Genomic DNA, 22,212 nt, shown 5'->3' on the forward strand with positions numbered 1-22,212 from the left:
GCGGAGTCACAGGTCCAGCTCCTAGCAGCCTGTTCCATCTTCACAAACTAGCCCTCACTGCATCTCAAGGCCATTCCCATTACCCTTGGACTTCAGGAAATCATGAAACCCCTCTCCCAAATTATTTCCACACCTCTGTGACGTACATTTTTCTACAGAGAGATGATTTACGTTTTTATCATGATCTCAAAGGGGCCAAGACCCAGAAAATTCGGGAATCTGCTTTACACAGTGTCTGCACATCATCCATACCCAATTGCAACACAGATGGGCTGGTGGCAACCCTGTTCCAAAAGAAACCAGAGTGCTCTAAGGGAGACCGCAGAGGCTGGGAGGAAAGACATGCGAGGGCCGTATGTAGGTCCCACACTAGCGTGTTTGAGCTTCGCCTCCAACTGCAAATAACAAGCTCTACTGTGGACACGAGGTGGCCTGCAATCTACACCCCCCCCCCCTTCAGGTTATAACATAGTATTTTCTTTTAACCTTTTTATTTTGACAAACTCAGATTTACAGAAACGTTGCATTCCTATTTACTCGTCTCCTGGATTCCATTAACATTTTGCCCCATTCGCTTTCTTCTCCCCCCCTCCCCACACACACACTTTTCTGAACCATTTGACAGTAAATTGCACAGATGATGCTCCTTCACCTCTAAGTATTATAGTTCTGTGTATTCCTCCCTAACACGGACTTTATCTCACATGGCCACAGTGCAAGGATCAAAACACACCCATAAACTAACACTGATATACCATAAAACCTACAATAAACCTTATTCAGATTTTGCCTTGCAGTTGTCATGTCTCTTCAGCATTCTTAAATTTGGAGGGGTGCATGATGATATTTTTGAAGAGCGCAGGCTAATTATTTTGAAGAATGTCCTTCAATGTGTGTTTTTCTGATTGGATTCAGGTTTTGCACTTTTGGTGGGAATTCCAGAGATGATGCCACATCCTTAGCCCATCATCTGTCCTGTTTGTGGAGGGGATGACTTTGATCCACCTGTCTCCTGTGTCCTTTGGACCTGTTCCTGCTTTAGGGACTCATTTACTTTCTAGCACAGCAAGGTGTTCTGGGCTTGTATTTTCCCAGCCCTCAAACCAGCCATTTCATTAATTGTGAGTGAACTCAAACTTCTTTTTATGTTTTAAGATCCAATTTATTTATTGATGAGTTAGGTATTTTGTTCACTTTTCTGTTGGATTTTTGGTCTTTTTTCTTCTCAATCTGTAAGAATTCTTCACATATCAGCGATATGAGCCTATTGACTGTGAGCTTAATTGCAAATATTTTCTTCAGTTGTCAATCGCCTTTGGCTTTGTTTGTAGTTTTCCCCAGGGAAAGGTTTTGTTTTGTTTCCGTTTTTATGTGGCAACATTGATTAATCTTTTTGTTTATGTCACCTGGATTTTGAGTCATAGAACATCTTTCCCCACACTCAGGTCAAAGAGACATTCATCCATGTGTGTTAGTACTCGTATGGTTTCAATTTTCACTTGTAGACCCCTTATCTGTTTGATTTATCTTCTATATGCTGTGAAGTATGAATCTAATTTTATCTTTTTCCAAATGGTTAACAAGTTGTCCTTCAACCTTTTCAAAAAAGTCTATCTACCTATTTCTGGGCTATTTTATTCCACAGGTATGACTAGCCTATTCTAGTCCCAGTTCTGATTACCACACTAATTTATTACAGATGCTTTACAGTGTATTTTCACGTCTAGAAGGGCTGCTCTTCTCATAGTTCTTCTTTTTTAGAGAAGTGTTTTCCTGGGTGTTCTAGCATGCAATCTTTAAAGCACATATTTAAATAAAATTTTAATGACAAAATCTGATACTCTCCAGTGTCAAAATGAAGCTAGCAGAAATGGGTTTTCCTGGGATGTTAAATATCTGGAGGCAGAGGCTTGGCTGGGCCTCTTCCTTTGAGGTCGTCTTGTTGCTTTTGGTTTCACTCTGCTTAACTTTCGCTTACACACCCTGAAAAACCACCTAAGAGAGTTGTTGTGAGCGCCGCTTTTTCTCATTGTACAATTCCCTGTAGCAGTTTATTGCATCATTGATTGCTCTTGAAACTTTCAGTTTCCACTCATCATTGGGGCTGCTACTGCTAAGGAACTGCAAGCCAGCCTCAAAATGCGAGAAGGCCATCTCGAGCTCTCCTGTGGTTAGCTGGCGCAGAGTGGGTGCAGTGTCTTCGCTCCCCTCCTCTCCTTCTGGCTCCCATTCTCGCTGCATCAGCTCCTCATTTGAGAGTGCTTCCTCATGGGACCGTAGCAACTGGTCCACATCAGCTTCTACAATCTCTTCAAAAGCCACATTCCTGGCAAGGGTGACAATGTTCTGTTGAAGGAGTGCAATGTCATCTGTTTGGGAAACACGCTGGTACTGAACACACTGGGGCCACATTTTCTTCCACATACTGTTCATTGTTGCTGGTCTGAGAGCCTCCCAAGCTATTGCAATGTTGTCCACAGCATCCACGATGCTGTAGCTTCTCCAAAACTCCCTGATCACAGCTGTATTCTCCCCATCTGTCGCTTCTAGAATGTGCTCAAAAGTCCTTCTTAGATAATGAGCTTTAAAGGTGGAGGCTATACCTTGGCCCATGGGCTGGATGAACTCAGCTATACTGTCATGCAGGTATTCCACTCTTACATTATCAGACAGATCGCTCAAATTTAATGGGTGGCATGGTGCATTGTCTAAAATAAGCAATGCTTTGTTCGTTAGATTATTTTGGGCACAGTATTTTTCAACGGCAGGGCAAAAAAAGTATGTAAACCACTCATGAAAAATGCTCCTGGTTGCCCAAGACTTTTTGTTTGAGCGCCAAATCACAGGCAAATTGGGCTTGGAGTATCCCTTCAGGGCCCTGGGGTTTTCTAAGTGGTAAACCAGTAAGGGCTTCAACTTAAAGTCCCCAGCTGCGTTGCCACCAAGAAGCAGCATCAAGCGATCTTTGGATGATTTAAACCCTGGCTCAGCTTTTTCTTCTACAGAAATAAACGTTCCTTCAGGCATTCTCTTCCAATACAGCCCTGTCTCATCTACGTTAAAAACTTGCTGGGGGGTGTACTCACCTTCTTTGATTATACTTTTCAGTACTTCTGGATAAGCGTCCTTGTTTTCAGGAGCTGTGCTGTTCATCTTGAAGCGCGGCAAACAATGGCGCTCCTTGAATCTCACAAACCACCCTTTACTTGCACTGAACTTTTCCTTGTGAGAGCTTTCACCTTGTTCACGCTGTAAGTCATCAAACAAACTCTTAGCCTTCTCCTGAATAATGGTGACACTCAGGGGCATGTTTCGCTGGCTCTGGTCTTCAAGCCACACATGCAACAATCGCTCCATGGTCTCCATGACTGCACTTCGATAGCGAGTCAACCGAGAGGCTCTCAAGGGAGTAGCTATTTGTGAACTCGCTTTGATTTTTTCTTTATTATCTCTGATTGTCGCCACCGTGGAGACAGCAAGGCCTAAGGCCTTTGCGATTTGGCTGAGTTTTTCACCCACTTCAAATCTTCTTAACACTTCTAATTTTATGTCGAGGGTAATTGATTTCCGTTCCCTTTTGGCACTCGGGATAACCGGTGCATTTAGGCGCCTTTTCCCAGGCATCTTTGCCTGCAAAATGTAATAAAATCACAGCAGTTTCTGGCGCAAGAATGACTGTGGTCCCTCTATGCTCCCTTGCAGAACCTGGGAAAGAGAAATTGGGACAGGGAGGAGGTGCTGGCTGATGTACCTGGAAACGTGGGTCACCACAGGCTTGCCCAGCCCCATTGCCCAGAAACAAGCTGGTTCATTCTTGACTCTCAGGCTGACAGCATGGGCCTCTGGTGTCCATCTGAATGTCCAGTTTCCCGGACAGCACAGCTGCAGGCACATCCAAATTGGCACTGGTTTTTTGATCCAGAGAACAAAAAATCGTGAAGGCGACTAATGATGTATAGCATACACTGAATCAGTTCCCTTTCTCACAACGGATATGAGCAATAGTCCAGCCCCTGTACTGAATAACTGAAGGAGACGCAGCAGCGACCAACTGGGTGAGAAGGGGCAAAGCAGGGACAGAATACAGGCCTCTTTTGTGAGCGCTGCCCATAGAGGACCCTAGAAATACGTGTCCTTATAGATGCCCGATTAAAATGAGCCTAAAGGCTGGGCGGTTGGATGGCTCAGTTGGTTAGAGAATGAGCTCTTAACAAGGTTGCCGGTTGGATTCCTGCATGGGATGGTGGGCTGTGCCACCCGCAACTAAGACTGAACACAGCGACTGGACTTGGAGCTGAGCTGCGCCCTCCAGAACTAGATTGAAGGCCAATGACTTGGCTCTGATGGGTCCTGGAAAAAAACACAGTTACCCAATAAAATTTTAAAAAAATAAATAAGTCTAAAGGAGCCGGCTACCCTCTTAGTACCTAGCCTGAGCCGTTCGCTGGGGTTTCTGTTGTCAGCATTTGTCCATATCCTTAAAGAATCAGGCAGCAGAGTAGACAGCTAAAGAGAAGTCCTCTGGCCGCACCGCGGCCTCCGGCGGCCTGTGTCGGGCCTCCCGGAGCCCGCGGGGGCGCCTGGGGCTGTGGCGCCACGGTGACCTGTGGCCGTTTCACTGCGCATGCGCCCGCCCCAGCGGCCTGAGGGCGGTGGCGGGTAATGTTGTATCGGCTGGTGGTGGCGGCCGGCAGCCGGGCGGTGGCGATGCGACGGTGGCCCAGAACAGGGAAGGACGGCCGGGTCAGGCCTGAAGGCCTTTGGAACCGCGGGGCAGTTGAGCCGGGATGCCCGGCCCGCCGGTTCCGGGAGGCGGGGCGGACGCTGCGCTCGGCGCCGCGGTGACGTCACCGGGACGCTGGTCACGCGGGCAAGCGGGGCGGAGGGCGGCGGACGGCGAGCGCGGGGGCGGGGCGCAGGCTCAGTGCGGGCCGACGGTCTGGGGCTTTCGCGTAGTCGTCGCAGCCGAGACCTGTCACCCTCCGTCCTTCGAGCCCCTGCTCTTCTCCCCGCGGCCCCTTCCACCCTCTTCTTCAGAAGCTCGCGCTGCCGGCTCCCTCCGGGAGGCTGAACGAGTGCCCCGCGCTGCCTTTGCCCCTCCCCGGAGAGCCCCAGGATGAGCGAGTGCGTTGAAGTCCCGCCCCACGGCGACCTTGCCGCGCGGCGTCGCGGGCACCTGGCTCCCGCGGCCAGCGCGTGTCTTCCTGGGCTCCGCAGTCGCGTTCCTTCTGCTTTGTCTCTCGCAGAGTTGCTCTCTGAACCGGATGTGATAATGGACGTGAAAGTGTTGTAAATTGTTACGTTCTGAAATTCAACCGTCAATCGTTGAGCCCAAGTCTGCCATTCTAGTAACAGCCACTACTGCTTGAGGGCTTCCGTGCTGAGAGCTTTACACGGACTCGCGTGTAAGTCTTACACCCGTCCTGCTGGTAGGCGCACAACCGCATTTTATGGAAGAGGGAACAAGACAAGCTGCTCAGCTGCTCTCACCTTGCAGTTCATGTACCTCCCACTCCAGACACTTCTGTGTTGTAATGCCTTCCCTTGGGTAAGATTCTATGAAAAGTTATTCTGTATTTTAAGGGGTTTTTTTTTTTTATTTTAATTGGGGTATATTGGGGAAGAGTAAGCTTTCCAGGGCCCATCAGCTCAAAAAGTCTTGTCCTTTAATCTAGTTGTGGAGGGCACAGCTCAGGTCCAAGTCCAGCCGCCACTTTAAATCTTTAGTTGCAGGGGGTGCAGCCCACTATCCCGTGCGGGAATCGAACTGGCAACCTTATTGAGAGCTCATGCTCTAACCAACTGAGCCATCCAGCCACCCCCGAAGGTTGCTTTATTTTTGTATTGATACATACCATGTGTCAGTGATCACATTGATTTTTTTTTCCTAATACACTAAATGTGAAGATTTTTCATGTTGATCCAGTGTGTGATCTGACCCCAGCACTGGGCAGGACACAGGAGACAGCGGCAGCCATAGTTGCTGGAGGTTCTCCTTGGACAAAGCACACCAGGGCACTGATGGTGGCCGTTTCTCCTTTGCAGGTCAGGTGCTGATACTTCTGATGCTTGCAACGAAGCAGCCCTGACTGTTGCCTGCCACCTGAGGCTTTCTGTCCAGGACCTGCGCTTTGTGCAGGCTATTGACAGGGTCATTGAGGGTGAACCAGGCGGCCCTGGGGAGGGCACGTTTGCAGCTCTGAGGTGCAGCACGCTCACCTGGGGCCCCAGCTCACTTCACATGGGAATTGGGAATCGGAGGTGGTTTCCCAAACCAGCATTTGGGACCTGGGCTCTGCCGACAGCCTTGTGCATCTTCCAGAGCCACACTGAGACACAGAGATGGGACTTCCACCTGGGTCTTCCTGCCCGGCCCGTGCACTGTCAGTGGTGATGCTGGTGTGTGTGCTTGTGAGGGCTCTGCCCACGTCTTCAGCTCAGTAGCTCGGAGAGCTGTGGTCAGTTGGGTGAAGGTCTCCCGAGTGCCTTCCCAGGGGTGGAGAGCAGGCAGGTGTCCACATGGCCAGTAACTGTCCTTCGTGGTCCAGCCCCAGGGCTGTGAGAACTGGCAGGCAGCAGGTTGGCGACACTGCTTTGTCCTTGTTTAACTTGACTGACCTGTAACATGTTTAGAGAAGCACTCAGAGTACTGAGTAGCCCTAGGCCAGCACTGCAGGCCTGGAGGGGTCCTGGTGGCTCTGACGCATTGGCCAGTCATCCAGCCAGCTCAGCACGAGTTCTTTGTCCCTTTCTGTGCCCCGTCATTTATCTGTTAGCTGGGTTATAGGAGGGCTTTGAGAGTCACTCCTTGTCTCCCCATGCTTCTGGCATCATCTTGTCAGGTCACAGAAAGTAGCAAATTCCGCTGTCTTGAAAACGCCTCCTGACACAGCCCAATGTGTGCAGTGTGTGGGGACAGGCACCAGGCTGGGGATCTGCCTGGCCGAACAGAGGCTCCTGCCAGCCCCCCACATGCCCTGAGTGCAGGGCAGGCACTTGGCACCCACTTCCCAGCTGTCTGTCCCTCCTGTGCTTCTTAACTCACCTGGGATTTGACTTCTCGGCCTGGAGAGGAAGACACAGGTCCTGTAGCCAAGTGAGAAGACAACGGAGGCCATGAGCCTGACACACAGTGATGGGCTGGTTCCTGGAGCACGAGACTGCCTGCTGAAGGTCAGTCTCGCCGGCCAGCCTGTCTGCAGTGCGGCCGCCTCTACCCCAGCTCAGCCCTGGGTCTCCGGGCCTGAGTGCTCACCCTGCGGGTGTCTGTGCAGCCTGTGGTCATGTGGGCAGTTACATTCTAGGTGGTGGCCCTTTCATACTGCTTTTCAAGGAATGTAATGGTCTAGAATTTGTCGAAAGATTCCTTAGTGGGTGGGTAGGCAGAAGAGGGGGTGTTGACTCCATTTGGGGCCTGGGCACCAGCCACCTGACACCCTAGAGGTTTGATGTTAAACAGCCTTTGCTCCTAGGCTTTGGACCTGGTGGTCGGCTCCTCCAGCTTCTTTGGGACAGGTGAGATGGAGGTGATTTCCATAGTCATCCTCAAGGTGACCCCTGGTCGGAGGAGGTGTCCAGAGGTCACATTTCCTCTCATACTCTTGCAGAAACACCAACGATCAAAGCTTGGCTATGTTGGTCTGCCATGCTCCAGGGGCGACCCCTGGAGGGGGTGGGGGTCCACATGGGGCATGCTGAAGGCAACACCCACCTGTGCCTTATAGGTGTCTGCTCTCCGGGGACTGGACCTGGCTACATGCGGCGCTTGCCCAGAGAGTGGGCATCTGTACACGCAGGAGCAGCTTTTGCCCTTCGCCTACGTGTATGCCATGCTGGGGGGCACAGTGGCTGAGCAGCTGTTCTTTGGGCAGATCCCCACGGAGGCCAGGACACCTTGAGGACAGTCACCCAGAGCGCCTCGGCCCAGGCAAAGGGCAGTGACCCCAGGCTCACCCTTGGCTCCTCAGTCGCTCCCAGGTGCAGTTTGGGATGAGGGGAAAGCTGGGACAGGTGTCCTTCGACTTTCCCCGACAAGATGAGATGCTGGTGGAGGGGCCATCCAGCAAGACCACTGCCCAGCTCATCCGCGTTTCATTGGCTGCGCCCACAAGCGGACACTGGGCCGAGAAAGTGGACGAGGCAAGAATGGCCGGTGCCTGTAGGGTTTGGGCTCACCTTTGATGGTGTCTTCCGTCTTGGGAGTGGTATCCGCGCTTTGCAGATGGTCAGGCAGCTGCTGGGGAGAGGTCTTGGGGAAGGTTGACGTGGTGGAGCTGGGCCTCCGCCCTTCGCGGAGGAGTCCACCTTCGCTGAGCTTGTGGGCGGCACCGGAAGGCAGCCTGGGAGAGGCACACAGAGCAGTGGGCAGGACAGCCCAGCTTAGCGGCTCTGCCTGGAAAGCAGCTTCCAGGAACGCGGAGAACAAATGAAAACACGTACAGCTGCAAACAGGCGTTTTATATACGGGTACTCTGAGCCCTCAGGGGTCCTGGCACCAGAACGTGCCCTGCCACCTGGCAGCCGAGGGAGGGACTTTCATGGCCTCCGATGAGGTGGACAGTGCCTCAGGGAGACGCCCAAGTGCTGGCCACCTTATTGCCCCAAGGAGAACATGCTTTTCGCTCAGTTGAAAAATCCTCAAGATTTGGTGAACTGGCAGAATTAAGAAAAAAAAGATATAAGCCAGTTGTCAAGGGAAAGTGTTAGATTTTTAAAGTAGTGTTTGGGTTGGTGGAATGCCTGTCAGTCATGGAGGAAACTGCCCCTCTTGCAGGCGTGCAATTGAGCGGAGGATGGGAGCCTTGAGGGACCCCCAGCGCCTGGGCACAGGCAGCACTGCTGTTCACCAGAGCGGGCGCCTGAAGACCATGGGGCACCTGGCCTTAATTTCCTTCTCCAGGACGCTGCATTCCCTGTGGCCCCTTTGGTTAGAATTACCAAGAGGCAGCAGCTGGTCCCCGTAGGCTGCTGTCAGCGCCACTTTATGAACGTTCTTCCTGGTGTCGGGCAGCTGCCAGTTCTGGTGGTGACCTGCAGGTTGGGCCTGCAGCGCAATCAGCATCCTGGGAGCCTGGGACCTCGTGGGAATGTCCCTGAGCGTGTGTGCTCCAGCGCACAGGCTGCCTCCCACACTCGTCCCAAACACAGTAGTAATTTGGTCAGCTGCTGCCTGCAGGTGGCTGGGTCACCCAGACACCCTTTCTCCCCCAGACTGCTGCTGGGGCGTTCACTCACTGCCCCACTGCTCTCAGCCGGCCAAGACCAGACTGGGACTTGGTCTAAAATTTTCCGGACTGTTTGTTATAGTTGCTTCAAAAATAGAATTTCCAGGGCCAGCCCGGTGGCTCAGGCGCTTAGAGCTCCATGCTCCTAACTCCGAAGGCTGCCGGTTCGATTCCCACATGGGCCAGTGGGCTCTCAACCACAAGGTTGCCAGTTCAACTCCTCGAGTCCCGCAAGGGATGGTGGGCTGTGCCCCCTGCAACTAGCAACGGCAACTGGACCTGGAGCTGAGCTGTGCCCTCCACAACTAAGACTGAAAGAACAACAACTTGAAACTGAACAGCACCCTCCACAACTGAGATTGAAAGGACAACAACTTGACTTTGGAAAAAAGACCTGGAAGTACACACTGTTGTCCAATAAAGTCCTGTTCCCCTTCCCCAATAAAATCTTAAAAAAAAAATAAAAAATAGAATTTCCAACTTGGGACAAACACTTCCGACTTCTGTTGTCTGTAAAACATGCATAGTCGTGTTTTTCAAGTATCTAGGGCTCACCCTGTCATGCTGCCTCCACCAAACTCAGCCTCTACTAGCTGGTCTGTTGGGGTCCTGTCTCAGGGCTCCCACTGTTGGAGGTGGGGGTGCTCTCCTCTACCCCAAGAAGGCCCACCCGTGGTGTCCAGAGCCTGGGGGTCTGTTCCTTCTGAAGTTGAACACAGCTCCTCCCCAGGGTTCAGGGCACAGCCCCGGCCACACCTGGGCGTTCCCACCACCCCTGGTGACATCCCCTGCCTGCAGCACCCTTATTGCCGTGCCCCCTTTCCTCCGCTCCTTCACCCCCTCACCCTGTTTGGGCCATCGCACCTCCTGGGTGTACTCGCCACCAGCTGAGTCGGTTCCTGGGACCATGGGCAGAGGATACCTGGCTGAGAATCTTCCATGAGGGAAGCTCAGGGTTCCAGAAACCACTTGGCACGGTGCCCTGGGCCTTTCTCTGGGCCCTTCTTTCACAGGGGATTGAAATGGTTGGAGTTTTGGCCTTGAGGTCCTGGAAACCCGCCCCGGTCTGGGAAGCGGCTCATCAGGGAGCACCTGGTGCCTCACGCTGCCTGGGCTTGTGTGGGGGCAGGGTGTTCACCTAATGACTGGAGATCCAGGACAATTCTCCCTGAAATGTGACCCGAATAAGCAGTGCAGAGTACAGCACAGCAGGGCGCCCAGTGGCTTCAGCTGGACAAACAACAGAGCAGGGAGCTGGCTCCTGGAGCAGCCAGCCCGCCCCCTGGCATGCACCCTGGAGCTCTGGTGACAGATACAAAGGAAGAGACGGCGTTGGGCCTCACTTAGGACAGGTGACATTTTAATCCTATTTTTTGTAATTGAACTCTGCGGAAGCTGAAGCGGGAAGGATGAAAATTGGGAAGAGGACCCTGGTGGGTGGGGTGGGTGGGGCATGCGGCCGACCTTATGGGGTCAGTTTTAAGTTAAATTCTAAACTGCCTGGTGAACACCGTGTCGCTCCTTGCGTGTGGAGGGAGCCGGCAGTGTCCCTCAGATCCCTGGCATGCCCAGCAAACTCCTACCTTTCTGAACCAATGTTCCCCGCGGGGACTGGCCTTAAGCCTGCACATGGGCCCAGCGCATGCCCAGCGCATCTGTGGAGGAGCCAGTTTCCTTCCCCAGAAACGTTTCTGGGGAATAGGTCAGGGCAGGTTGGCTTGGTGACAACAAGCAAGCTCACACATTTACTTTAAAACTGATCTTGGAGTCGCAGTTGTTCCAGAACCCATTCTGTCCATGAAAAGCAGTGATGGGGGCTAGGGCTGTGCCCAGATCCCCTCACATCCCCAACTCCCCTCGGGCCGTTCCGCCCCAGACCAGGATGCTGGCTGCGGACACAAACCCACGCATGTGCGTACCAGGCTGTAGGGATGTGTCATGGGTGCTGGATGGGGAGAAGGCGAACACGCCCGCCCCTGCCCCTCCCCCTCAAGTAGCCTGAAGCTGTCCTGCCATGTTTGGTGTTCTGAACTAAGGAGGCTGGGCCTGGCTGTCTCACAGGGTCTTAGGGCCTTGGGAGGGGACCCTGGTGCCGGCAGTGCTCCCTGTGTGGCAGAAAGGGTCGGGGTTGAAACCAAGGTGGCACTTTTCAGGACTGAGTTCCCCAACCATGTACTTGGCTGGACAACAGAACATCCTCTGGGCTGGAACTCGATGTGGCACTCACACCAGAAGCCTGAGACCCCCAGGGCTGTGCAGAGCGGCGGTCCCCTGCTCAGGTCCCCCCTCACCTGGCACCCATTTGGCAATCTTGTAACAGACAAGAGCACCAGTCCTGCAGACAAGTCTCCAGAAGGCCCAGGCCACTCCCGTCTCCTCCTGGGCACTACCAGGGCCTGGGAAGGAGCTGGACGTAAGGCCACTGGGCTGTGCTTGTGCTGGAGTGTGGGGGCCACTCTGTCCGCTCTCCCCCACCTCGGCCTGGCTGTCCTAGTCCTCCTTGGGCCTCTCCACAGTGAGAACTGTGTCCACAGTTAGTGTCTGTCGCTCAGGGTCGCCGAGGGGCTGCTTCTCGCGGTTCTGCTCGGCCCTTGCACGTGTCCAGGAAGGGGATCGCAGACAGCTGGCCCGGGGCAGTGGGTGCAGGCCTGGGGAACATGGGTGGGTCAGTATGGTCTGGGGTCCTGGTTCTCTCCTGCAGCTACTGGGCTGGACCAGTGTGTGCCTCCAACACGGGGTCCAGACACACACTGGGGGTCCCCTGAGCGCCAGGTTACCAGCAATGTGGATGTGTGGGTCTGGGTGTAGCCGAGCAGCCGACCACCCCTTGCTCCCACATGGCTGGGGTCTGAGCCCCCCGACTCCATCTGTATGGGAGGTGAGCGGGACAGGAGGGCCTGGGCCCACCCACCCACTGGCTGCCATTCTAAGGTCTTCAGGGTCTTAGGCCAAGGGTGCCGTTTCCTTGGGAACCAAAGGGCAAACTGAGTCAGCCTGAGTTGAGGAGGGGCCAGGGCAGGCAAATGGCACCCCCTCTGTGCTTGGCTTAACTTGTAATTAAATACACATTTCGTAAACTCTAACGTCAGTGGGTCTGTGGCTTTGGCCTTTTGTTGGAGTTTGAAAAGCAAAATTGAGGGTTAGCTGTAATAGGGAAATTCCTTATAAAGCGGCACACAGGTATGTGGAATGCAGAAATGCTGAATAAAATAGTGCAGTGCTGACAAATGTGCATTTAAACATATTGAGATAAAATTATTTTCAAAAGTAGGGGTTTGCAGGGAGCAGTGTTTGGTGGTCTCGGGCCCCAGGACCTGCCCCCCAGCGCCCCACTGCCAGCCGCACCTGCTGGTGACTCGCTGGTCAGCTGCTCGTCGTCCGAGTCGGCAAAGACCTCGGCCAGCTCCTGGTCGGACATGTCGGTCAGCTCGGTGAGGTCCAGGAGGTCAAAGTGCACCTCCAGGGAGGAGACGCTGCTCAGGGGCTCTGGGGGCAGGGGGCTTGTCATTGGCACAGCCTCCTCAAGAGTCCCCCAGGCCCAGGAAAGAACCAGAGCTCTGGGTAAAGCCCAGCCAGGCCCCCAACTCTGCTCCCCACAGTCAAGACTGAACGCCCTCTAGGGTCCCCCATTTTACAGATGGTACAACTGAGGCCCAGAGAGCCAAAGCTTTAGGAAGAGCTCGGTGCCCACCATGCCTGGGGCATGTTTGGACAGGATGAGGACCCTGCTCCCCATGTCCTGGGGGGCTTGCAGGTCCCCATGGAGAGTGCCAGGCAGGTAAGCCATACTTACGCCTCCGTTCTGAGACCTGCAGGAGCCCTGGTGCCAGTGTTGGGGTGCCCACATCCTCCACCACGGGCGAGTGGCAGCTGTCCCCCGTCTCATGGTCCGTGGTGCCCAGGGTAGCCTGTGGCACCACAGCCTCCTGAGCTATTTCTGCAAAAGACAGAATGTGTTACCTGGGAGGAGACATGGGGGCTCCCCATCCAGCGGACACAGGTGGTGAGGACTGGAGTTGACTCATGGGCCCTCCTTTGAGGTGCTGGGCAGGACTGGGGTGCTCCAGGTGGCCTAGGCCAGGGTCCTGCAACGAGGGTGAGGCCTACTGTGGAAGAGGAGGCTATGGACGGCCTCCAGACCCTGGCCCTGATCACTTGAGCTAGAATGAACGCAGGCCATGCAGGTGTCACGTGGACTTCCTCGCTGGTCCCATCACCTCAGATCCCCCAGTGACCCGACACTGTCACCTGTCCCCACTTTGGTCCAACCAGGGGCCAGTGGTCACTCCTGCATTTCCTTGCCCTGTGTTGCCCTTTGAACCCACACAGCCCCACTTGCCTGTCTGTCCTCTGTGGACCGACTGCTTTCAGAGAACCTTCTACATGACCGCTCCATTGCGAGTTACAGAACGGGGGAGCGGCACACCCCCTGCCACCAACTTCACCTCACAGTTGGGACGATGTTCCTCCAGGTCTTTTCTGTACAGTTAGTTTCCTTGAAAAATGCGATTGCTCATTTTTCATATCTTACAATGTTTTTGTGTACGATGAGAGCAGGAGGCCCTCGTGGATCTCCTTGGTGGAGACTGCCAGAGATGAGAGCAGTGTCCCCAGGAGCTCCAACCACGCCTTCCGCTGCTCTCCAGCCACACCCCTCCATCCGCACCTGCAGAGCCTGCCTGCACATCACTGCCCTCTCCTGGAACCCGCAGCCGAGCAGCTGCGCAGTGAAGACTTGAGTGGACGAGGACCGGGTGCCCCTCCGCCGTGCTCTGCACCCATTCTTGTCCGGCAACTGGATGCCGAGAGCTGGGTGTGGATGGAGCTCAAGGAGCAGCTGCCTCGACTGGCGCGCTGAAGGGAGCCCATCTGGGGCCCCCTGTGCCAACAGCTGCCTGTGAGGGGTGGGACCGACAGTGTGGACAGCAGCCTGGATACCGCCATGCCGGACATGTGCGTCTGGAGAGTCCCTAGCTGAGTGGGAACATGACATGGGCTCACAGCTGCAGGGTGGCAGGGCCATGCTGGCCTCTAGGAGGGCACCACCCTCCCTGGAAGTGTGGCTGAGGGAGGGCGGACCTGCTGACTGGCAGCCTGTGAAGCTTTGCACCATGCTGTGTCACCACATGGGGCCTGGGCCTGGATCCGGTTCCCACCTCTGCCGCATTTGCAATGTGGCTTCTCAGCTTCCTTGGCGGGTAGAATTACACCCACCCCTGTCCTGGCCCACAGCCCAGCAAGGACACCGTCCTGCCCAGAGGACACTTAGAGATGTGACTTGGACCCCTCTCTGGGCTGAGGGAGTGGGAGCCTCTGCCTGGAAGCTCAGACCAGCTGTCTGAGAGTCCCTGCTCAGCGTCCAGGAAGTCTTTGGTGGAAGTGGGGTGGGGGGCTTTATTCAGCAGGACACTTTGTCTTCTCATCGGGGTGTGGGGGGTGGCACTGTGGTACACGCTTCCTGCTGGCCTATACTGTGGCCCCAGTTCTGAGACGCACCTACACAGGTGGCCTGTGATGGTGGGTGACTGGGCTGGGGGCTCAGGGCACGTGGCTCTCGGGTAATGACACAGTGTTCTCATACTTGGTCAGTGCTCGGCACAGCCCAGGCACTTTGTTTTTCAACTAACATCACAACCAGCTATGAGGGAGGGACACTGAGTTTTGTGTTTTTGAGATGTGGCTCTGAGTGGTCCTACTCGTCCCAGGCACACAGCACAGGATGAGCTCTCAGTCATCACCTGCCGACCTCTGTCCCCAGGTCATGCCACAGGGCTGGAAATGGGCCAGAAGAGGGAGAACCCTGGCCTTGTGCCCACCAGGAAGCTGGTGTAGGTATCCTGGGCCCCAACCCAGATGGAAGTAGACTTCTGAAAGAAAGTGGGACAGAGGCTCTGTCTGCTCACAGTGCTCTGTCTCTGTGTTGCTGGGTGGAGCCCCTCATCTAGAGAAAAAGGCATCCATCCATCCATCCATCCATCCATCCATCCATCCATTTAACCATCATCCAGCCAGCCAGCCAGTCCTCAAAGATTTCCTGAGCATCTACTCTGCAGCATGGACAAAGTAGGTAATTCCTGCCCTCTCAAGGGTGGGCAGTGCTGGGGAGCAGTGGGGGCTGTTTTCCTTTTTAGGGGAGGGGTCTGAAGGTGGGTGGGAGCTGTGCCATACCTGAGGGCAGGAGGGGGCGCACAGCTGGCTGCTACTCTGAGTACACTGGGGGAAGCTGCTGAAGTGCTTTGAGCTGAGTGGGACAGCATCTACTTGCATTTTGGGGGGAACGCCGTCCAGGTGGGAAGGATGAGGTCCACAGGTGCTGAGATGGGGGGCCAAGCCGGACCTTAGCCAAACAGCACACACCTTCCCCATCTTGTGGGGGAGGGGGGTTGGGAGCATCGATACGCCTCATTACAGATCTTGGGACGCAGGGGCCTCGGAAAGCCCCTGGAACAGATCCCCACAGGCAGAGTGGCCTGTTGCACTGACTATAAGAAGCAGCTTTTATCAACTTCCAACATCTCTGGAACAGCAAAGCATCTGTGTTTTGGAGTCAACGCAATAAGATATGTGTCTAGTTTTTTATTTTGTTCTCTCTCCCTTTGGCAGTGGCCTGGTCTTTATAAATCCTGGTGCCCTGGCCTGTGTCAAAGCTGTGAGGGGAGGAAAAAGAAGATATAACTTCTGCCGTCAAGGACACGGACCTTTTGGCTAGAAGAAAGTAATGGAAATAGGAGAATAAGAGTCAAAATGGCGGGTGGCTCAGGCGGTTAGAGCTCCATGCTCCTAACTCCGAAGGCTGCCGGTTCGATTCCCACATGGGCCAGTGGGCTCTCAACCACAAAGTTGCCAGTTCAATTCCTCGACTCCCGGGGATGGTGGGCAGCGCCCCCTGCAACTAAAATTGAACACGGCACCTTGAGCTGAGCTGCTGCTGAGCTCCCGGATGGCTCAGTTCCGGAAGGCTCAGTTCCGGATGGCTCAGTTGGTTGGAATGTGTCCTCTCAACCACAAGGTTGCCGGTTCGACTCCCGCAAGGGATGGTGGGCTGTGCCTCCTGCAACTAGCAACTAGCAACGCCAACTGGACCCAGAGCTGAGCTGCGCCCCTCCACAACTAAGACTGAAAGGACAACAACTTGACTTGGAAGAAAGTCCTGGAAGTACATACTGTTCCCCAATGAAGTACTGCTCCCCTTCCCCAATAAAATCTTTAAAAAAAAAAAAAAAGAAAAAGAGTGAAAAATGCCAGTGCAGGTACCAGGGATGCAGTAGGGGGAGGGGTTGATTTGGCATGCAAATTGGTATGGCCACTGTAGTCCCTCAAGCTATTAAATGTAGAGTTACCACGTGATCCAGCAGTTCCACTCCTACACTTAAACCCATAAGAACTGAGCATGTATCTACACAAGCACCTGTACACGAATGTCCATGCTGCATTATTGATAGGAGGCAAATGTGGAATCAAACCCAAATGACCATCAATGGATGCATAAACAAACGTGGTCCATCCACACAATGACATACTATCCAGCCATGAAAAGGATCACAGCACTGATACAAGACACAACATGGGTGACCTTGAAAACATGGCGAGTGCAAGAAGCCAGTCACAAAAGGCCACATGTTATGACTCCATTTATCCAGCTTTCCAGAATGGGCAAATCTATAGAGAGTAGAGAGTAAATTAGAAAAGACACAGAAAGATGATTGGCGGTTGCCAGGGGCTGGGGTGTGTAGCGGAATGGGGAGTGACTGCTACTGGTTTCTTTTTGAAGTGATATATTCTAAATGAAGGTGATAGTGATGGTTGCACAACTTTTTGAAAACATATGCTCCTTGACCTGTGATGGGTTACGTCCCTGATAAACCCAGTGTAATTTGAAAATGTAAGTCACAGAGGCGTGTAATACACCTCACCTACTGAACATCACAGCTTAGCCCAGCCCACCTCCCACGTGCTCATTAGCCTGCCTGCAGGTCATGAGAGAGTATCGCATAGTGTTCCTCCTGGAAAAGGCCCAAACTCAACATTCAAAGACCTTTGCACTGCGGATCACTGTGGGCCATTGTAAAGTTGATACATCATTGAGTTGAACCAGCATAAGTCGGGGACCATGTGTATACTAACAGCACTGAATTGTATACTTCAAAAGGCTGAAGTTTGTGATATGTGAATTATATTTCAATTTAAAGAAGCCCTCAAACAAAGGTTGATTTGGGCTGGAGTTGAAGGGCAAAGTCAGGAGGACTTAGTGCACGCGCTAACATATGCTGTGCACGCACCAGGCACCAGGCTCAGAGGCTGGGAGTGGGTGTGAGAAGTGTGAGCACCAGGGCCTAGGAACGGTCCTAGCACGCAGCAGGTGCACCATAAATGTTTGTTGAATGAATAAGCCCACGACCCCATGCTACAGTTAATAGGCAGCTGTCTGATACCTTGTAGGACAAAGGGACACATTCTCCACAGATGAGACCCACTGACCTTCCTGGGTGTGGAGCAAATACTGGTGTCATAGGCAGGCACAAGTGGCGTGCTTTGCAGACTCACTGAGCCGCAAGCTGGGTGGGCTCAACAGCCCCCAGGAGGGCCGGCAAGAGGGAAAGCAATACCCTGGTCTCAGCCCAGTGCAGCCCCCTGTGTGGAGACTGGAGTTGGGGTGCCACCATCAGCCCCTACCCAGGGCGGATAGCTGATGTGAGTGGAGCCGATAGGGTTACCTTGTGCTATGCTGCTGACCTATTTTCCAGCACATTCGTGCCGAGAACTTGTCCCAAATCTCACGTTCCCTGCTGTGTGTCCAAGGCCTTGCACCAGCAACAAGGAGGCACTCTGCACATACCCACAAGTGAACAAACAAATTAATGAAGTGAATGAATGAATAATAAAAAACAAAATGGCTTCAGGAAGGGAGAAATGGTCACAGAGGTGGGGCTCCCATACCCCATTTCCCCAAACCATATCTCTGGATTCTGTGTCCCCCACCCCCCACCCCCAAGCATTTTGAAGCTGCTGGGTAGGCCCAGCCCAGGCTCAGGCTTCTCTGGGGGGGGGGGGGGAGTGGGTGGCTTGAACCCTGGTTTCCCAGAAGCAATAGTTGGGTCCCTTTAAGAAACACACTGTCCACCACACCCACACTCACTTCTCACTTTTGTGTCTGCACACTTTGGTAATTAAGAAATTGTTAATTTAGGTGCAAAAGTGGGATTTTAAATATGCTCTACAAAAACCGTATCTTTTAGAGATAATTTCAGAAATAATTATGGATGAAATAATATGTCTAGATTTGCTATAAATTGCTCCTGAAGGGAGCAGGGTGGTGGGGGAGGGCTTTACCATACTGCTTACGCGCTCGTGTGTGTGCTCCACAGGCTCGGAAATAAAGTTTCAAAAGTCAGTGAACTGAGAGAATGTCAGTTCACCCACACGTGACCTCCTGAGGTCCCATGGAGTGGAGATGACCAGCCTGCTGTGCATGCAGGAAATGGCTATGGGCTAACAGGTGAATCCAGAGTGTCCTGCCTCCCCCGCCCCACCACAGAACAGGCACTTGGCAGATACCTGTGTGTGCACTGAATGAGTCAGTCTGAGGCTGCCAGTGAGATTCAGAAACCGAGTTCAGCTCCTCCCCCATGGCCCTTCAGGGCAGGGGGCTGTCTCCACTGACAAGTGGACACACAAGCTCAGCCGGCGCCTGCTTTGCCCACGTCACAGCTCTGTGCTCCCAGCCCTTCTCCCTAAATCCTCCCCTACACATCCCCACAAAGCTGCCACTGGGAAGCAAAGGGTGGTGGTGGGTGTTTCTGGAACTGTCAGTTGTGAGAAAAAGCTGGATTCCTCCCACAAATGACAAAACAAAGAAAACCCACACCCACTCGCCCCTGTGTGTGTCTGGTGGTGCTTGCAGGGAGGGTCATAGGGGCCCCCAGACAGCCGTGTGTCACTCAGGCTACAAACAGTAGCGATGGACCCACTGCTTCCAGACACTTCCCACAACTAGCCCTTTGGGTTCCAGAGGAGGCCTCTGGTGTCACTGGGGGAGCCCTCGCGGGTCCTTGTGGGTCAGGGAATGGCTCGCTGGAACGGGACCTCCAGGAAAGCAAGGGTGCACCTGGGGCCTGACCAGGAAGGTGGGTGGCAGAGTCGTGCAGTTTGTATCCAAGTTCCCAGGCGGATGGCACCTACAAACCCTTCCTGAAAGGGCTTGAGACTGGGTTCCTACGGTTTCCTCCCACTACGGGAGAATCTCACCCGCTAGTCCCGGAGAGCTGACAGAGTGTGAGGAGGGGTCACTCGGTGCACACCTGCCCTCCCAGATGTGTGCTTCCCTGGGCCTCGCCCAGGCTGGCAACCCTGCATGCATGGGAGCCCCCCCCCCCCACGCCGTACCCCCTCTGAGAGCCTCCCTCGGCCGGGTGCTGCGCAGGGTTCCGGCCTCGGCCCCCTACCTCCCTACCGCCGCCTTAGCCCCTCGGAGCCGCTGCTGGGAGAACAAAGCAGACGCGCGTCCAGGAGAGCAGCGTCGCTCTCCATGCCTCGTCCACCGGGTCCCCAAACTCCGGCCCCGGCACGCCCCATCCTCTGCCTCCCGGATTCACGGCTCGGCGGCTGGGAAGGGTTCAGGAAGAAACTCTGGGCCACCTACCCAGGAGCACGCCAGGCACGGCTGCCGGGGCCGGGAGCGCGGAGGACGAGGGGGCGGGGACGCGGTCCGTGCGCCTCCAGCCCCGAGCTGCGGCGGATCCCGGCAGGTGCCCGCAGCCCGGTGCGGCGGACCAGGCTCCCCTTGGCTCGGCCGGGAGCAGCAGGGACCCGGAGCGGCGGATGGTCTTCGCGGCCCCCAAGCACGGAAGATGAGCGGGCACCGGAGAAGGGGCTGCGGATCGCTGCGGGGAAGGCGCAGCTCGGGGACTCCTGGGGGGTTGGGACCGCACTCACCTCCCGGGCCGGCGCCCTCCGGGGCCTCCATGCATCCCGCGGCGTCACCCGGTCGGGGCGACCCTGCTGCTGCGGCGGCGACTCGGCCCTGGATCCCGGCGCAGCGCATCGGGCAGCAGCCGGGGGGCCGCGGCGGCGGGGAGGAGCCCGCGGGGCGGGGCGCGCAGCTGCTCCGGGGCCCCGGCCTCCCCATCCTCCCCGCAGCCCCGCAGCACAGGTGCGGCCCCGCCCCGGTCCGCGCGCGCCCCCTGTCGTTCCGGGCCCTGCGGACCCCTGTTCTCTGCTCGCGGACCCGGGACCTGGCCGCAGCCTCCGACCCCTTTGCGCACACTCATCCCGCAGCCGCGCTGACTTCCGTCCATTTGTTCAGCCCGATATTTATGGGGCGCCAACTAGGAGCCGGCTCTTCACATAGGGAGAGGCAAGGGCGGGGCCAACCCTCGAGCGCCCATAAGCGTACAACTAACTGCACGTTGTAATAAATGTTATGAAGAAACACGGGGGGTGGAGGTGGGGGCGACTGCGTTTAAAGGCGAGGCCGGAAAGTGGGCGGTAGGAGATGAGGGCGGGCAGGAGGGCTCTCCTAGGAACCAAGGCGGGGTCTGGGCTTGCTGAGAGTACCGAAGGGTTTAACCAAGCCCCACCTCCAAACGCTGGGGCCGCACTAGTACTAGGACCGCACACAAGCAATGTCTCATTAATTCTCCCAGTGATCCTAAGAGGAGGATATTCTGGTTTTCCAGGTGAAGAAACCGAGCACAGAGAGGGTTGGTAACCCGATCAAGATGGCACAGCCAGACACTGACAGTCAGTAGTCCTGAACCCAAGGTCTGCACTTTGTATCATTTCACACATAGGTAAATACTTCACCGTTTAAGAGATTCTAGGCATTCTGACATCCAGGTCCCCCTGAGCAGTTTACCTGGACGACCAAGTAAGTGCGCATTAGGAAGAGCCAAACATTAGACAACATGGTCAGTGGTTTGTATGTATTAACATTTGCTCTGTGATTTTGTACGAAACTCAGATGCCATTTATCTGGGTTTCTGAGCTGCACAGCTTGATGCTGAATAAAAGTACCTTAAGCCACGCATGTGAAGAAAAGGCTCTTTTCTAAAAATCTGGACTGAGATCCAATATGAAAAGCACATGTTGCTGTGGGCCTTGTTGGGCTCTGCAGTCCATGCTGATGAACCAGGCCACACGACTGGTTTTGTAAGCAGTGAACACCCTGTCTGCTTATCTTGAGCTAACCCTTGCCTATCGCTTGCCCTTTTCGCTGAAAGGAATTATTGTTAATGTATGTATATAATTCAGGACTCCCAGCCAGACTTCCAAAGCAAACGCCAGTCAGCATGAGGCACCTAGCATATGGGGTCTGCAAAGTCACTGTTCAATAATAAGAATTATCCCACTGTGTTACCCAGCTACACTGCCTTGGCTGCGAAACCCCCTCTAGGAGGCCCCTGTCTCAAGGGAGGAGGCCCCTATCAGGCCAGTGGTGTCTGGCACTGACGTGCAGGCCCTTGGCTGCCCAGGCACCGTGACACGACCAGACCCCATAAAGGCCCCAGGGCCTACTGTAAGTCAGTCATGCTCTGTGCAACTGGCTGTCCCACTCCAAGAACAATCAGGGCTTGGGTGGACAAATAGGAAGCCCGTCAGGTCCATCAATGTGGCTCTCAGATCCCTGCCAGCTCCTGAGTGGCTGCCTGCGGTCTGGGTAAGCCCAGCTCATAGGGCGTACTCCTTCCCCCCCCTCCCTAGTGGGACAGGCAGACCCAGGCCTTTCTTCATTACTCACATTCTGTCCCCAATGCAACTCTCCAGGGGAGGAAGATTCTGGAATCTTCTGCATCTCCAAATAGATGGGGAAAAATGTCCCACTGCAAAACCAGTAGTTCTGAAGATGCTGGAGTTGATTGTGTGTGAAGATGGGCACCTGCTTGTGACAAGCTGTCTACCTTCTGGGTGACACAGAGTGCTACATGTGCTACATGCAGGTAATAGTGTGTTGGCAGGGATCAAATTGGCTTTGGAAATTATATATAAAATA

General features: G+C 54.4%; 1 protein-coding gene across 1 annotated transcript; it reads right to left on the bottom strand.

Annotated features, from left to right (window-relative positions):
• Positions 1 to 10,567: 10,567 nt before the first annotated feature.
• Positions 10,568 to 20,538, bottom strand: DBNDD1 (dysbindin domain containing 1). The gene is made up of 4 exons (XM_019740536.3): positions 20,157 to 20,538; positions 13,018 to 13,161; positions 12,570 to 12,710; positions 10,568 to 11,872 (listed from the first exon to the last, which is right to left on the bottom strand). The coding sequence occupies exons 1-4, from the start codon at positions 20,347 to 20,349 to the stop codon at positions 11,715 to 11,717; spliced, it is 636 nt and encodes a 211-aa protein (XP_019596095.3). The 5' UTR covers positions 20,350 to 20,538; the 3' UTR covers positions 10,568 to 11,714.
• Between the last annotated feature and the right edge of the window lie 1,674 nt (positions 20,539 to 22,212).

This window comes from Rhinolophus sinicus, chromosome 8 (assembly GCF_057876585.1).
Source record: "Rhinolophus sinicus isolate RSI-liver-muscle chromosome 8, RSI-T2T, whole genome shotgun sequence".
NCBI classification, from domain to species: domain Eukaryota; kingdom Metazoa; phylum Chordata; class Mammalia; order Chiroptera; family Rhinolophidae; genus Rhinolophus; species Rhinolophus sinicus.